At 34.1% G+C, this 16,660-nt stretch overlaps 1 protein-coding gene across 1 annotated transcript in view; it reads left to right on the forward strand.

Moving 5' to 3' along the window:
• The window catches only part of SNX2 (sorting nexin 2), a 54,663-nt gene that overhangs the window by 15,650 nt on the left and 22,353 nt on the right, over nucleotides 1–16,660 (forward strand). Inside the window, exons 2-6 of the mRNA XM_068535767.1 lie at nucleotides 7,419–7,536; nucleotides 12,278–12,441; nucleotides 13,811–13,877; nucleotides 14,209–14,252; nucleotides 15,681–15,822. Coding sequence (XP_068391868.1) covers nucleotides 7,419–7,536; nucleotides 12,278–12,441; nucleotides 13,811–13,877; nucleotides 14,209–14,252; nucleotides 15,681–15,822 — 535 coding nt within the window. The remainder of the gene's footprint in view (nucleotides 1–7,418; nucleotides 7,537–12,277; nucleotides 12,442–13,810; nucleotides 13,878–14,208; nucleotides 14,253–15,680; nucleotides 15,823–16,660) is intronic.

The following is a 16,660-nucleotide window of genomic DNA, read 5'->3' on the forward strand; positions in this document are numbered from 1 at the left end:
TCCTGAGAGCCTTTAGTGAGTGACTGCTCCATGACTGCTCTGTGAGCAGTGGAGCAGGGCACTCCATGCTGCTGATGGATGGGCACCAGTAGAAAGTGCATGCCTCATAGTCTCCCCACAGTGGGGTGACTGCTGCCACCACAGCCATTACTGGCGTTGCTCACCCGTCCACACCATTCCCATCTTGTTCTCCACTCTCAGGCACTGAACTATGATATAAAAGAGTCTTTTTTGTTACATAAACATGCCAGTTTTTCATTCTCTGACTTTGATGTCAGAGAACAATGAATACCCAAGATATTAGAGTAGTATAAACATTCAGTTATGATAAGAATACGTTATAGGTTGTTAATAGTCTACATGTATTATAACTATGGACTGTATTACAATTTTTACTTAGAATACACATATCTATTTTAGAGAATTGAAGAGGGAAAACGTAGTTTCTTTTTGTTCAGATATTTAGCATTTCTGTTGCTTTTTCTTCATTCATTGTTTCCTCTTGTATCATTTTTCTTAAGCGTAAAGAATTTCCTTTAGTGTTTTTTTTAGACCTGTTTTATTGGTGATGAATTATCTTATTTGTACTTCATCTGAATATTTTACCTTTATTCCTGAAGGGTATTTTTGCTGTTTATAGATTTGTGGGTAGACAGTTCTTTCTTCCATCACTTTGAAAGTATTCTTAGACTGTTTTCTTAGTCTTTGTGATTTCTGATGAGAAATCTACGGTCATTTTAATTGGTGTCCCCCTGTAAAAATGGGTTTTTTCTCTCACTACTTTCATTTGTTTCTCTAATACTTTTATTTTTAGCTGTGTGATGATGTGTGTAAACATAGTTTTCTCTGGTTTTATCCTCTTTCAGGTTTGCTCCTATAAATTTATGTCCTTCAACTTCAGGAATTTTCAACCATTTCTTCTGTAAATATTTCTGCAAAAATTTTTCATCTGTCCAGGAACTTCAGTGATATGAGTGTTAGACTTTTTGATATTATCTTACAGACTCCTGAGGCCTTGTTCATTTTTTTTAAATATTTACTTTTTTATTTATTTGGCTGCGTCGGGTCTTAGTTGCAGCATGTGGGATCTTTTGTTGTGGCGCACAGGCTCAGTAGTTGCAGCACAAGGGCTCTCTAGTTGTGGCATGTGGGCTTAGTTGCCCTGCAGCATGTGGGGTCTTAGTTCCCCAACCAGGGATCGAACCCGTGTCCCCTGCATTGGAAGGCGGATTCTTAACCACTGGACCACCAGGGAAGTCCCCCTTGTTCATTTTATTCAACTTTTGTTTCACTATTATTCAGATTGGATACTTTATGTGGATTTATTTTCAAGTTCAATGACACTTTTTTCTGTCATCTTCATTCTTTTATTGAACCCATTCTGCGAACTTTTTACTTTAGATAATTTTTTGCAGTTGTGAAAGTTTCCTTTTTTTTTTCCTTTTCTTTTTTTTTTGGTAGTTTCTGTTTCTTTGCTGTGAGCATCTTTCTTTTCATTCACTTCATAAGTATTTACCTTTATCTCATGGAGCATGGTTAGAAAAGCTTTTAAAAGTTTGTTTGATTAATACTTCCAACATCTGAGCTGTTTTGGGGTTGGGATCTGTTGATTGTCTTTTCTCTTGAGATTTGGTCACAGGTTCATTACACAGGCATTAAATTATAGCAGTGAGTTGAGACTGACTATTTTTAAAGTTGCGTTTAATTTTTACAAATTTTGTTGCTTTGTTTTTTCAAAGTTATTATCAAGCAAGGTTAAGAAATGCAAAAAGAAATCGAATTAGGTGATTTTAGATTTAGAAATTGTGAAATAGTAAAATGTGTAGGTAAAAAAGACTATTATAGCAATTCTGATGTATTTATTGATCTATTTATTCTCATTAAATAGACAAAAAATGGTACTCAAGGAAATTTATGTAACCATAGACAAGTTAGTGTGCAGGCAGAACTAGAATCCAGAGTTTTGATCCCCAGGAAATTTTGGTATTCAAAAATAAAATCTTTGTTCAAAATGAAGTTGAGGGTACAGGTATATTATATGTAGGTCCTTAATGCCTGTATCTTATTAAAAACAAGTACAGTTCTCCCTCAGTATCCCCAGGGGATTGGTTCCAGGACATCCCACAGATACCAAAATCCCTTTTATGGAAGTCTCTTATATAAAATGCCATAGTATTTGCATATAATCTATATACATCCTCTCCCATATACTTTAAATCATCTCTAGATTATTTATAATACCTATGTCAATGTAAATGCTTGTAAATAGTTGTAAGTACAAGGTACATGCTGTGTAAGTGGTTGCTGGTGTGTGGCAAATTCCAGTTTTGCTTTTTGGAACTTTCTGGAATTTACTTTTTTAATATTTTCAATCTTCAGTTGGTTGAATCTGTTGGAACCCCCAGAAACAGGGCCGACTGCTGAAAACATTTATTTTTAATGAGTAGTGTCAGGAAACTGGATCACATGTGTAACTATTTCTCTTTTATAATGGCATATTAAAAGCATCTTTCTGTGTCAGTAAATGCCACTCTGCTACTACATTGTTTGAAAACTAGACTACTTTTTAGAGCAGTTTTAAGTTCACAGCAAAATTGAATGGAAGGTATAGAGATTTCCCATATAATGCCCGTACACATGCATTTTCCTTCATGATCAGCATCCTCCACCATAGTGGTACATTTGCTTCAATTGGTCAAACCACTTTGACACATCATAATCACCCAAGATCCATAGTTTACATTAAGGTTCACTCTTAGTATTGTACATTCTCTGGGTTTGGACGAATGTATAATGACGTGTTCACTGTTATAATATCATACAGAGTAGTTTCACTGTCCTAAAAATCGTCTCTGCTCTGCCTATTCATCCCTTCCTTCCCCAACCCACTGATCTTTTTACTATCTCCATAGTTTTGCCTTTTCCACAGTGTCTTATAGTTGTAATTATACAATATGTAGCTTTTTCAGACTGGCTTCTTTCACTTAGTAATATTTAAGTTTCTTCTGTATTTTTTCATGGTTAGAAAGCTCATTTCCTTTTAGTTTGAATAATATTCCATTGTCTGTATGTACTGTAGTTTATTTACCCATTCACCTACTGAAGAACATCTTCATTGCTTCCAAGTTTTTGCAATTATGAATAAAGCTGCTGTAAACATTATGTGCATGTTTTTGTATGGGCATAAGTTTTCAGCTCCTCTGGATGAATACTAAAGATCACGGTTGCTGGAACGTATGATAAGAGTATGCTCATCTTCTAAATGTACTGCCAAATTGTCTTCTATAGTGGCTGTACCACTTTGCATTCCCACCAGCAATGAATGAGAGTTCCTGTTGCTCCACATCCTCATCAGCATTTGGTGTTGTCAGTGTTCCAAATTTTGACCACTTTAATAGGTATATAGAATGTACCACTATGAGGTATAGTGGTGTCTCGTTGTTGTAATTTGCATTTATCTGATGATATATGATGTGGGGCATGTTTTCATATGCTTATTTGCCATGCTTTTATCTTTGGTGAAGTATCTTGAAGGTTTTTGTCCTATTTTTAAACTGAGTTGTGCATTTTCTAATTGTTGAATTTTAAGAGTTCTTTGTATATTTTGGATAACAGTGCTTTATCAGCTGTGTGTTTTGCAGATATTTTCTCCCAGTCTACAGCTTGTTTTTCCATTTTCTTGACACTGTCTTTTGCAGAGCAGAAGTTTTCATTTTAATTTTAGTGGAGTCTGACTTATCAAATCTTTCTTTCATGGATTGTGCCTCTGTTGTATCTAAAAACTCATTATGAAACCCAAGGTCATCTGAATTTTCTCCTATGTTATCTTCTAGAAACTTTATACTTTTGTGCTTTACGTTTAGGTCTGTGATCCATTTTGAGTTGATTTTTGTGAAGGGTGTAAGGTCTGTGTCTAGATTCTTTTTTTTACATGTAGATTTCCAGTTGTTCCAGCACTATTTGTTGAAGAGACTAATTTTTCTCCATTGTATTGCCTTTGCTCATTTGTCAAAAAATCAATTGGCCATATTATGTGGATCTATGTCTGGGCTCTCTATTCTGTCCCATTAATCTATTCTTTCACCACTACCACACTGTGTTGATTATTGTAGCCTATGGTAAGTCTTGAAGTCAGGTAGCTTCAGTCCTCCCATTTTGTTCTTCTCCTTCAGTAATGTCTCTTCTGGGTTTTTTGCTTCTCCGTGTAAACTTTAGCATCATTTTATCGATAGTCACAAAATAACTTGCCGGGATTTTGATTGGTATTGCATTGAATCTGTGGATCAAGTCAGGAAGAACTGACATCTTGACAATATTGAATCTTCCTATTCATGAATATAGAATATCTCTTCATTTATTTAGTTCTTTAATTTTGTTCATTAGAGGTTTTTAGTTTTCCTCATATGGATATATTGATACATATTTTGTTAGATTTATTCCTAAAGTATTTAGTTGTTTTGGGTGCTGATGTAAATGGTTTTTTTTTTTTTTATTTCAAATTCTGTTTGTTTGTTGCTGGTATATAGAAGTGATTAACTTTTGTATGTTAACCTGTATCCTACAGCTTTGCTGTAATTGCTTATTAGTTCTGGGAGCCTTTTTTGTCAGTTCTTCTGGATTTTCTGCTTAGAGGATCATGTCATCTGTGAACACAGAGTTTTATTTCTTCCCAATCTATACACCTTTTATTTCCTTTTTTGTCTTACTGCATTAGCTTGGACTTGCAATATGATGTTGAAAAGCAGTAGTGACAGGGGAAATCCTTGCCTTGTTCCTGATCTTAGTGAGATAGCTCTGAGTTTCTCATTAAGTGTGATGTTAGCTCTAGGTATTTTGTAGCTATTTCTCAAATTGAGGAGGTTCCCCTGTATTCCTAGTTTACTGAGAGCTTTTATCATGAATGGGTGTTGGAGCCACTCTGCTATTTTTATGTAGCTGTGCTTTAGGGTATTTCAGACCTTTCAGTATTATAGACAATCTGGTTGACAAACTTGTGGCCAATTCTTACACATATTTGTAATTATTTTCTTAGAATTCAGTTAACAGATAGTCATTGAGTGTTTGTGGCCAGGAACCTGATAAAAAGTAATAAGCAAAATAAGACATTCTTCTTTCCTTATAGAATTTGTAGTCTATAAACAGATAATAATTATAATATAGTGTGGTAAGAGAAATTATGGCAAAAGAAATAGATATGCTGGGAAGCATATATATCACTCACCTAACCAGACTCAGCTACAGATGAGATTGAGGTTGTCAGGAACATCTTCTAGAAGAAGCTTATAATAAAAGCTTATTTGTTTCCAAATTTCTTCAAGAAAAAATGCTAAGGTAAATAGAGGCCTACCTTTGTGAGAGTTTGGTCTATAAGCATGAGCTCCTGAGAGAAAAGAAAACCGCTTTTTAAAATTTTCCCATAAGGAATTTAAACTGTTTTTGAAAGCTCTTAAGAAATGTCCTCATGCTGTAGAGGATAGTTTACTCAAAAAGCTGATCAGAAAATCTTATGAATTAGGAGTGGCCTTAAAAGATTATTCCTCCTTAGGGGCTTCCCTGGCGGCGCAATGGATTAGACTCCACACTCCCAGTGCAGGGGGCCCAGATTTGATCCCTGGTCAGGGAACTAGATCCCACAGGCATGCTGCAACTAAGAGTTCGCATGCCACAGCTAAGACCTGGTGCAACCAAATAAATAAGTAAATATTAAAAAAAAAGAAGAAGAAGAAGAAACATGTCTCAGTGTTCCCTGGACAGTGTTTAAAAAAAGAAAAATTATTCATCCTACAAAAAATTTACTAATCATAAAACAAAGTTGATAATTTACTCTTACTAAAATTAAGAACTTCTATTCATCAATACCTACCATTAAGTGGAAAGGCATTAAGTACGGACTGGGAGAAAAATATTTGTGATACATATCTCACAAAGAACTTGTATCTAGAATATGTAAAGAATTACAAATCAATAAGAACAATAGAAAAAAATAGGGAAAATACTTGAAGAGACCCTTCACAAAAGAAGATATCCAAATGTCCGTTAATCATATGAAAAATTGCTCAGCCTCATTATTCATCTGGGAAATGCAAATTCAAACCACAAAAGATACACTCTACACCCTCCATAATAGCTAAAACGAAAAAGATGGAATATAGTAAAGTGTTGACAAGGGTATGGAGCAACTGAAATTTTCATATATTACTGGTGGGAATATAAATTAAATAACCACTTTAGAAGAATGTTTAGTGATATCTTCTAAAGCAGTACATTCACCTACCCTGTGATCCAGGTATTCCACTCCTAGGTACGTACCAAACAGACATTTGTTCACTGTTTGCTAAAAGATATATGTACTAGAAAGTTTATACAGTACTATTGGTAGTGGTATAAAACTGATAATGAAATTTGAAAACCCAAATGCCCATCAACAGTAGAATGGATCAATTGTGATGTATTTACACAGTGAAATATTTAAAGAAATGAAAATGAGTGTCCTATTATTACGTACAATATAGAAGAATCTCGTATACATAACATTAAGATCAAAAACCAAATACACAAGAATATATTTTGTATGATTCCAGTTCCATGAAGAGCGAAAACAGGAAAAACAAATCCATGTTGGTAGAAGCCTGGGTGGAGAGAGGGTAAAGAATGGGAGGGATCATGAGTGGAGCTTCTAGAGTTGACGATAATGTTCTATTTCTTGATCTGGGTGCTGATTACACAGGGATGTTGGGTTTGGTAAATATCTAGCTGTGCACTTTTGATGTATACAACTTCCTTCTTGTTATTTTTTTAAAAAAATAGTATTGGTTTTAACTATTACTATAAGAAAACTGTGATAAAACTGAAAGCTTTACAATCTTCATTCCATTTTGCTGACCTTTGTACTTTAAAAAGTACAAAAGTAGTCCCTTAGCTTAGTTGAAATGTAAATATTTGGGGGAGGGCATATTTTTAGATTGAAACTATAGAAATTTTAGAATATTTGTAGTCTTAATTCAACTACTGTTAAAGCTTCCTCTAACAGTAAAGTAGTAGTTTGAACTTCTTACTGTTGCAACATGTTTTCAAGATCTGATATTTATTATTATGTCATAATATTGTATACTGTGTAAATCGTTAAAATTTGTTTTTGTTAATTATAACTCAACATGGCAAATTAGTATATCTAACTGGGTGACTAGAAAAGATTTTATTTTTAAATCTTTAGTGACTTCTTCTTAAGAAAGGAGAAAGTGAGTAAAAGTATGTTTTTGATTCATTCTTACCCTCAAAGGAGGAACTATAAATAGCTGTTTGTCTTCTTCTTTTCTTATATTAAAGAGAATATTCAAGAGAATATTCTATTTCTGTAGTGTATAGAGATATAACAGACAAACATGGCAATCCACTGTCAATTATTGTTTTTTTAACAGTCAAGTCCATCATCTCCAGATCCAGCTAGTCTTATTACAGAAGATATTAGTACAAACTCCAATGGTCCAAAACCTGCAGAAGTTGTGCTGGATGATGACAGAGAAGACCTTTTTGCAGGTAGTTATAAATACCTTTATTTTTTTAAAAAATAATTGTCAAGTATAGCATATATCCTGTTAGAAAATATTCTCTAAAGCAAAACTGACATTTTGTGTAAAGTATTAGTGGTAGCTCTTCTTGTTACCGACTTAGGAGGATAGGAAATTTCAGTTAATTTGCTTTGTGAAAAATAAAGACTGTTGAAAGAAGCACGAATGTGATCCTTTCTGGTTTTAAGCATGTGAAAATAAGTCACACTAATAATTTGATTATTTTGATCAGTACTTGGACTCAAACTAATGGTTGTGGCATTCATACATTGAGAAATAGCAAGTGATTATATTTTCTTATTACTTACAAGTTGTCACAAAGCAAAATTAAACTCTGGATTTAAAAATCACTTAATTTAGGGACTTCCCTGGTGGCGCAGTGGTTAAGAATCCGCCTGCCAATGCAGGGGACATGGGTTCGATCCCTGGTCCGGGAGGATCCCACATGTTGTGGAGCGTCTAAACCCGTGCACCACAACTACTGAGCCTGCGCTCTAGAGCCTGCAAGCCACAACTACTGAAGCCTGCATGCCTAGAGCCCATGCTCTCCAACAAGAGAAGCCACCGCAATGAGAAGCCCGTGCACCACAAGAGAGAGTAGCCCCCGCTCTCCACAACTAGAGAAAGCCTGCACGCAGCAATGAAGACCCAATGCAGCCAAAAATAAATAAAATAAATTTTTTTTAAATAAAAAAATAATTTAAAACAATCACTTAATTTATAGTCTGTATATATTTGAAATCTGTTTTAATAAAATGCTTCAGTATTTACCACATGTTCCATTTTGATTGAATTTTAGGTGAGTAAATTGATGCTTCAGGAATTTATTTTTGATATGGGGGCAGGATTTGGTGTAGTCCATTCTACCTTTTAAAATATTGGACTCTTCAAAACAGTTATCTGTTTTAAGATTAAAATTTAGGTACAAATTAATGTTTGGATATTAAAAAGAAAAATCTTCCTTAGAATTAGTGACACAAATAATTAAAATAGTAAATCTTTGTGTGTTTAAGAGCTTAATTTACCTAAACTGACTTTCATGAGTTAAAACTTAATAATACATCCTTAGCTTTTATAGTGGTTGAATATTTAAACCATCCTGTATTTTTTTTACAAATTTTTTTTTTTTTTTTTTTTTGGCTGCGTTGGGTCTTCGTTGCCACGCGAGGGCTTTCTCTAGTTGTGGCGAGTGGGGGCTACTCCTTGTTGTGGTGCTGTGGCTTCTCTTCTTGTGGAGCATGGGCTCTAGGCTCACGGGCTTCAGTAGTTGCGGCACACGGGCCCTAGAGTGCGCGGGCTTCAGTAGTTGCAGTGCACAGGCTCAGTAGTTGTGGTGCGCGGGCTTAGTTGCTCCACGGCATGTGGGATCTTCCCGGACCAGGGATCGAACCCGTGTCCCCTGCATTGGCAGGCGGATTTTTAAACACTGTGCCACCAGGGAAGTCCTGGCAGGCAGATTCTTAAGCACTGCGCCACCAGGGAAGTCCCCTACAAATATGTTTAAAGATACAGTCCTCCATCACAGAGGTCTATATAATTTCCTGCTTGTTATATGAAAAGTTTTCACTGCAGATGAATTCATGTATTTTATGAATTCATGTCAGAAAGTTAAAAATGTGATACCAAATATCAATCATTTTCTTACCCCCCACCTTTTTTTGTAGCTACCTTACAACTTAGAGTATAATGACAGTTAACCAAAGTTGTAATATTCCTTTTTCTTTCCTTTCATGAACTTTTTTCCAGGCAGTCCTTAAAAGTTTTTTCATGGCATTTATATTTCAATCTGAAAGGTGACACAGGTTCTTTCTCTGCTGAGTAGGTGCTAATCTAAAATTGTGCCTATTCCTCTAATAGTAGAGGGTCATACATAGAACACTTGTATTATCCATTTTATTAAAGGATCTTTCACCTTTAAGTCTCAGAATTCTGTTAATGAGTGTGCTGAAACTCTAAAAACAGAACTGTGTGTGTGTGTTTGTGTAAGGAAAGAGGGTTTTCTTGTTTACAGTGTGCCCAGCTGATCAAACAGTTTGCCACATGAGGATTATACAGTGATATTTGCCCACTGAGCTTGATTAGAAAAATCTTTTTTTGGGTTTTAGTCTACCTAGTGCAGCCTATACTAAATATAATGATACAAATATGGTCAATGTCAGTGTTTGTTTTGTTTGTCTTTGTTTTTAAGGAGAGACATGGACTAAGCAGTAAAAATAGTTGTTTATTTTGTTACCTACAGACACTTTTTTATGCTTTATCTTTTATCTTAAACTCAGCTGCATTTCATAATGACATCATTAGGTGTTCTAAGACATGTATCAGAGGAGAAACTATAGATATTGCTCTAGTGATTTAGCCATTTGGTTTTAAAACCATAAGAAGATTAGATTGTAATTGGCATGTATGCTCATGTATTTTGGGTAGCATTTCAAATACTATTATGTCAGAAGTGGTATTAGAAAAAGTTCAAGCGTGACTTTTGTTACTGATATTAGCTTACTTACAGAGTGGTCACCAAATATGGGTGACTACAGAGCCCCTTTCCACCATTACTTACATCCTGCACTAAGCTACACTGAACATACTAGGAAACTGTCCTTGAAGAATAAGGGAGGGTGAGCAAATTGCCAATATTGAAATTGTCCTAGACTTTTAGAACTTGTTTCTGCCAGGGTATTTAGCTTATTTCACTTACGCTTTTCAGCAAATGATACCAATTCTAAGTTTAATGAGTATTCCTTTGTTTAAAAAATTCTCTGGTGTCTATGGTATGAGTGAAATATTACTTAGCTGACATTGACATAATCAATTTATACTTATCTGCAAAGTATCTCTTCCAAGGAAATGCTAATCTTTGTACTTACATATGGGGCATTTTATGGAATCTTTAGGTCTGGTTTTAATTAATTTTTGTTAATTTGTAGTATGTTAGATCACTTTTACTAAAATAATTTTTTTGGGGAAGAATTTAAAGCAAATTGTACATTGGTATGCTGAACCTAAATCTCTATCCATTTTATTTTCTTTTTTAAAAAATTTTTGCTTATTTTTTTATTGAGGTATAGTTGATGTACAATATTGTATAAGTTTCAGGTTATGACATAGTGATTCACAATTTTTAAAGTTTATACTCCATTTATAGTTATAAAATATTGGCTGTATTCCTTGTGCTGTGCAGTATACCCTTGTAGCTTATTTATTTTATGCATAGTAGTTTGTACCTCCTAATCCAAGAGGTAAGATACCACTTCAGGTAAATAACATGTTACTAGTGATATACTTTTTGAGGTATTAAAATGACTCACTGACTATCATTACTACCTTCCGAAACCTCAAGGAATGTAGGAAACTCAGGTTAGAAACGGCTGATCTGATCCTGTTTCCTTTATAGTCCTGCCTGCCTTTTCCTGGTAGCATTCTATAAGCCAACAGATTATCATTTTGGCCACTGATTGTAATTTTCACTTTTCTGGCTTTGCTTTTAGCTTATGCTATTATGGTTGACTCCTGAACAGTATGAGTTTGAACTGCTTGGGTCCACTAATACGAATTTTTTTAAATTAGCAGATACTACAGTACAACTTGTTCTGAGGTTGATTGCATCCAAAGATGTGGAACCTCAAATACAGAGGAGCCACATATATGGAGGGCCCAACTATAAGTTATACTCAGATTTTTGACTGTGTGGAGGGTCGGTGGCCCTAACCCCCATGTTGTTCAAGGGTCAACTGTATTTCTTTTTCGTGGAATGCTTCCCTCATTTTTTCTCTAAACTCATTCAGATCTTCTCAATTCAGTTTCGTAAAATATTCCTCATTTTCCCCAGCCTAAATTATTCTGTCCCACTTCAACTCAAATAATAGCGTTTATTCTTTAGTTCGTACAGCAATTAAATGTCTTGTAATTTTCTTTTTATTGTTCTCTTGGCTGTTATTTTTCTTTTATTATTATTTAACATTCCACATGCTTATGTCTTGTTTTCCCAACTAGATTATAAACTCCCTGAGGGCAGGTATGATATTTTACATTTCTTTATGGTTCTCCATTGCATTTAGCACAGTGTTACATAGCTTGTAGACATTCAGTTTATTGATTTGATTTGTTTTTAAATATATTTAATTTTAGATTTTTCAAATGAACGAACACTTTAAATGAAAACCTAAGCACCTATTTGTTTTGCGTCCTATTTGTGTATTCAGCTAATATCCAGTAATCTTTAGCGGTTAATTGCTTTAGATTACTAACACTGTGGACTTTCCATAACAAATTTTCAATCCCAGTTGGGATAGTTCTGGGCAGTTTTCTGCCATGAAATCTGTGTTCATATGTATAAAAGAATAGTAATGTTGGCCTGAATACAAGATTTTGGAAGGTAAGTTATCACAAGTATTAGATATATTACAGATCCAAACACAAATGAATATGGAATTATCCACATCATTGCTTTCCTACTGGCTTTATCCCTACCACTAGTATAGATAATTATGCTGACTTACTGGAATTCTTCCTAAAATCAACAAAGTCACTGTTGGTTTTAAAGTTTTGATAAACAATTAAGGAAGGATTCATAAATTATAACAATTATTTTAAAATAATATTTTGATATTGTGAATCATATAAAAATATTTTTCATAATTTATTGACTGCTCTGTAGACTATTGGGAGTTTGTTACCAGTGTCCTCAACTAACTTGTTTAATTTTTATCTAGAAGCTACAGAAGAAGTTTCTCTGGACAGTCCAGAAAGGGAACCTATACTCTCCTCAGAACCTTCTCCTGCAGTCACACCTGTGACCCCCACGACACTCATTGCTCCCAGAATTGAATCAAAGAGTATGTCTGCTCCTGTGATCTTTGACAGATCCAGGGAGGAGGTATGGAAAAATGTTCATCTTCTAAGTTAATATGTAAATAATACATTTTTTGTCCCCCACCCAACATTTCTTTACTGTTAGTCATTTGTAATCAAAGCCTTTTAGAAATGTTTGGAAAAGAACACTGAACTAGAGAGGTCAGGTGATTTGGCTTCTAATTTTATCCCACCCCTTTTTCATCCAGTAACTTGGGCACATCACTTTCCTTCTCAAGTCAAGCAGTTTGTCATTTGTGATCTCATGATGGTAATGTGTGCCTCTCAGTGTTCCTTCCTCTCTTGGTCAAATAAGGTAATGTCTGAAAGTGCCTTGAAAACTTAATCACAATAAAGTGGTATCTTGAGTAATTTTATTTGATAAAAGTATGTAATAAATGTTAATGGTTATGTCGGTAGAGTAAGAGATGTGTTGTGAGTGGAGAGGAAGCATGAGGACCTTCTAAGGTGTAATGATGGTGTTTTTTCTTAATCTACATTCTGGTTACGAAGATGTGTTTACTTTGTAAAAATTATTGAGCTATTTACCTAGGATTTATATACTTTGTGTGTGTTACAGTTCAAATAAGGCTTACTTTAAGAAAATCTGTACAGGAGGGCAACTTTGAAAAATATTATCATTAGAAAAACAGCCTTTTTTTTGGTAACCTTAGACTATTAATATTGCTTTTAAAATTTGCAAGATTTAAGTTTCTGTGTTTTCTTCTTGAAAGTAAAAAAACTTTCCCTCAGAACTGCTATTAATAAGGATTGCTTATTTATAATGGATAAAAAGTGCTTCTCTGTAGTCCCGTAGGTTTATCATTTTTCCTACTTCTTTTTTCAGTGAGCTTTATAGTGCTTTCATTGGCTTCAAGAAGAACATGTGTTTACTAGGTAATTGGTGAAATCATGATGCTCAAGTTGCTTATAATTCCTGCAAGTATGTAGGATTCTACTGGCAAAATTAATGGCTACCTCCTGGTTTTTAAAGAGGAGAGATACAACTCTGAAAAATACTAATATTAAAAAAAATCAAGGAATTAATTATTTTCATAATCTGAATCTGAAGATTGAGTATATAGAACAAAACATTCCACAATATTCCTACAGAAGACTACAACGTTTTCTCTACATCTGAGGAGTTGGAGGAAAACAAGATTTTCTGTTCCTTCTCCCAGTGATCCTTTTCCTGTTGTCTTTGTGTGTGTGTATTTTTTACATAGTCAGGAAATGTGAAAGCTTTTATTGTTTTTCATAAATGGAGTGCTGAGTGACTTTTCAAATTGATGTGACAGTGACCCTAATAAAAGATAGATGGTAAAAATTATAGTTATTAGTATTATGACAATAATATAAACTGGAATCTTTAATAACAAAAAAACATTTTCTAGATTGAAGAAGAAGCAAATGGAGATGTTTTTGATATAGAAATTGGTGTATCAGATCCAGAGAAAGTTGGTAAGTTAATATTTATTATATTTTGTACTTGCTCCTTTTTGATAATTAGCTTGGTGGTTAATGTGCTATTTTTAACTAAATGCATTGTTACAATATTAAAATGGTGCTTTTATTTTTAAACTTGTGGCAGCTTGTTTTGTTTTTTTCCCAGCTTTATTGAGGTATAATTGACAAATAAAAATTGTGTGTATTTAGGATGTACAATGTGATGATTTAATATATGTTATAAAATGATTACCACAATCAAGTTAATGTATTACCTCACATAGTTACCTTGTGTGTGTGCATGTGGTTAAGCTTATGATTTTTAATAGTTTGACTTTTCTTGTAGGTGATGGCATGAATGCTTACATGGCTTATAGAGTAACAACAAAGGTAAGCCTTTTGCTCCTTTAAAAAAATATTGAGCCCTCACCATGTGTAGTATGAGGATACTACAGTGATTAAGGTGTAAGTGATCACTGTCTTTACAAAGGTTATCATCCAGTAAAAGTTGCATATAAATAGCTACAATGAGTTCTGAGTGGTTTGGTGGTAAAGTATTCTGGGAGAGTATGCGGGAAGGGATCTAATCTAGGCAAAGGTAGGAGAAGTGATTTGGGTGGGAGAGGGGCAAAGGGATTTGCTTATGTAAAAGCCAGAAATCAAGAAAGCATTGTTCTTTCTAGGATCTGCAGGAAGTGGTGCCAGATTAAATTGTTTGGCAGTAAGCCTTCCTATATTATGAACAGCCACATTAGGAATTTGGCCTTCATCCTTAGTATATATAATGGAGAGCCATTGAAGAGGTTCAAACAAGAATGTGGTACAATTGATTTTTGTTCTAGAAAGCTCTCTCTGACTCAGTATGGATTGGGAGGATCAAAGTAAAAAGGTCTGGATTTCGAGTTAAGAGGCGGTTGCAATCCTTAAAGGGATTGTGGGCCTTCAAATCTTAGAGAGGATCTGAAACAGTCCTAGCTGTGAGAAGTGATTCTTAATACTGAGGAACTAGTTCTAGGGATGAGTGAAATAAATGGCTTCTTGTGATGTATGGGAGGTAGAATCAGTAGGGCTTGGATGTAAGGAGTGAGGAAGGGGGGATGCCTAAGTGTGTGTGTTTTTTTTTTTAATCTTTTTTGGAGTATAATTGCTTTACAATGTTGTGTTAGTTTCTGTTGTACAACAAAGTGAATCAGCTGTTAAGTATACATATATCCCCATATTCCCTCCCTCTTGAGCCTCCCTGCCATGCCTGAGTTTTTGTCTAGAGGAACTTTGTGATTGTTGGAGTGATCCTGGAGAAGAGACAACACAAGGGGAGGAACACAGTATGGAGTCAGATTTGTTAATTCATTGAACAGATACTTATTTATTAAATACCTTGGGGTCAGGCTCTTTTCCAAGGACTACAGTATAGTAGTAAACAACACAAAGGAATGCCCTTCACTCATGGAACTTATGTTCGAGCAGGGAAAAATATGGTGAAATTGAGGTGGCAGTGAGATTTAAGTGGAGGTTTCCCTTGGGCTATGTATTATTAGACTGAAGCTCAGAGGAGATCTGGGCCAGAGGTAAAGATTTAAGAATCATTAGCATAAATACAGGTAGAGTCAATGAGATGAGTTAAGGGTAGAATAAAGCAAACATTTTCTGTCCTCTTAAGTTTCTGTAAAAAAAAAAAAAAATCTATGATTTGGATTTTTTTCAGAGTAGATCAGTGTGTGTGATATGTATATATGCATGTTCACAATTATGTACTACATTAACTTCTAAAAAATTGTTTAGTATTCAAAATTTGAAATATCTCTTTTTCACTTGTAGACTTCTCTTTCCATGTTCAGTAAGAGTGAATTTTCAGTTAAAAGAAGATTTAGTGACTTTCTCGGTTTGCATAGCAAGTTAGCAAGCAAGTATTTACATGTCGGTTATATTGTGCCACCAGCTCCAGAAAAGAGTATAGTAGGTAAGTATGAATTTTTAAAAATTTATTGTTGTTACTCTTACTAGTTCAGTTTTAACTGTATAGATGTGCATATTCCATGATCATTCGCTGTCATGACATCTCAATATCTAGAGGTACTGAATTTAAGTATTCTGTTTATGATAGTCGTTCATCAACTGAAGAGTGTATAGCTAAGTTTTATTTTCTAACACTTGAGGATTTGATTTGTATAATGTAATGATGTTAAATATTTGACAAGGTGAAAGCAACTAAAAACCCTTTTAGGGTCATCAGAGTACCTTATTACTGAGTAACACTTAGAGAATATTCAGTATTATTAGTATATTAACATTTTTCTAAGGGTTTGGAGGTGTTTTGTGCTTAGCTATACATTGTACAAAAAGATTTGATCTAGCCTTGCTCACACAGGAGCTATTTAAACTCATCTTAGTTTATTACGTACTTCAATTTAACATTTAAAAACATTTCTACTTTTACAGGTAATAAAGGCTTACTTAGTTAAGAATATGCAGAATATTACAAAAGAGGAGGAGAACCTCCATTGTCCCATCATTAAAAAACATCTGTCATGTCTTAAAATTTTGTAGTATTTTTTCCAATCTTTTCAGTCATAGGTTTTTATTTATTTCTATTTTTTTTATATACATGATTATTATTCTGAAAAATATTCAAAATGAATTTTACTTATCTTTAAGTTATTTTTACTTTTTTAAACATTTGATTTGAAAAGCAGTTTTATCCATATCTTTTATGATTTTTGAAACCTGATATATTTAAATGTATTTATTATATTTCTCTTTTTAAATTTTTTTTTTTAATAAATTAATTTTATTTATTT

This window comes from Eschrichtius robustus, chromosome 2 (genome assembly GCF_028021215.1).
Source record: "Eschrichtius robustus isolate mEscRob2 chromosome 2, mEscRob2.pri, whole genome shotgun sequence".
NCBI lineage: Eukaryota > Metazoa > Chordata > Mammalia > Artiodactyla > Eschrichtiidae > Eschrichtius > Eschrichtius robustus.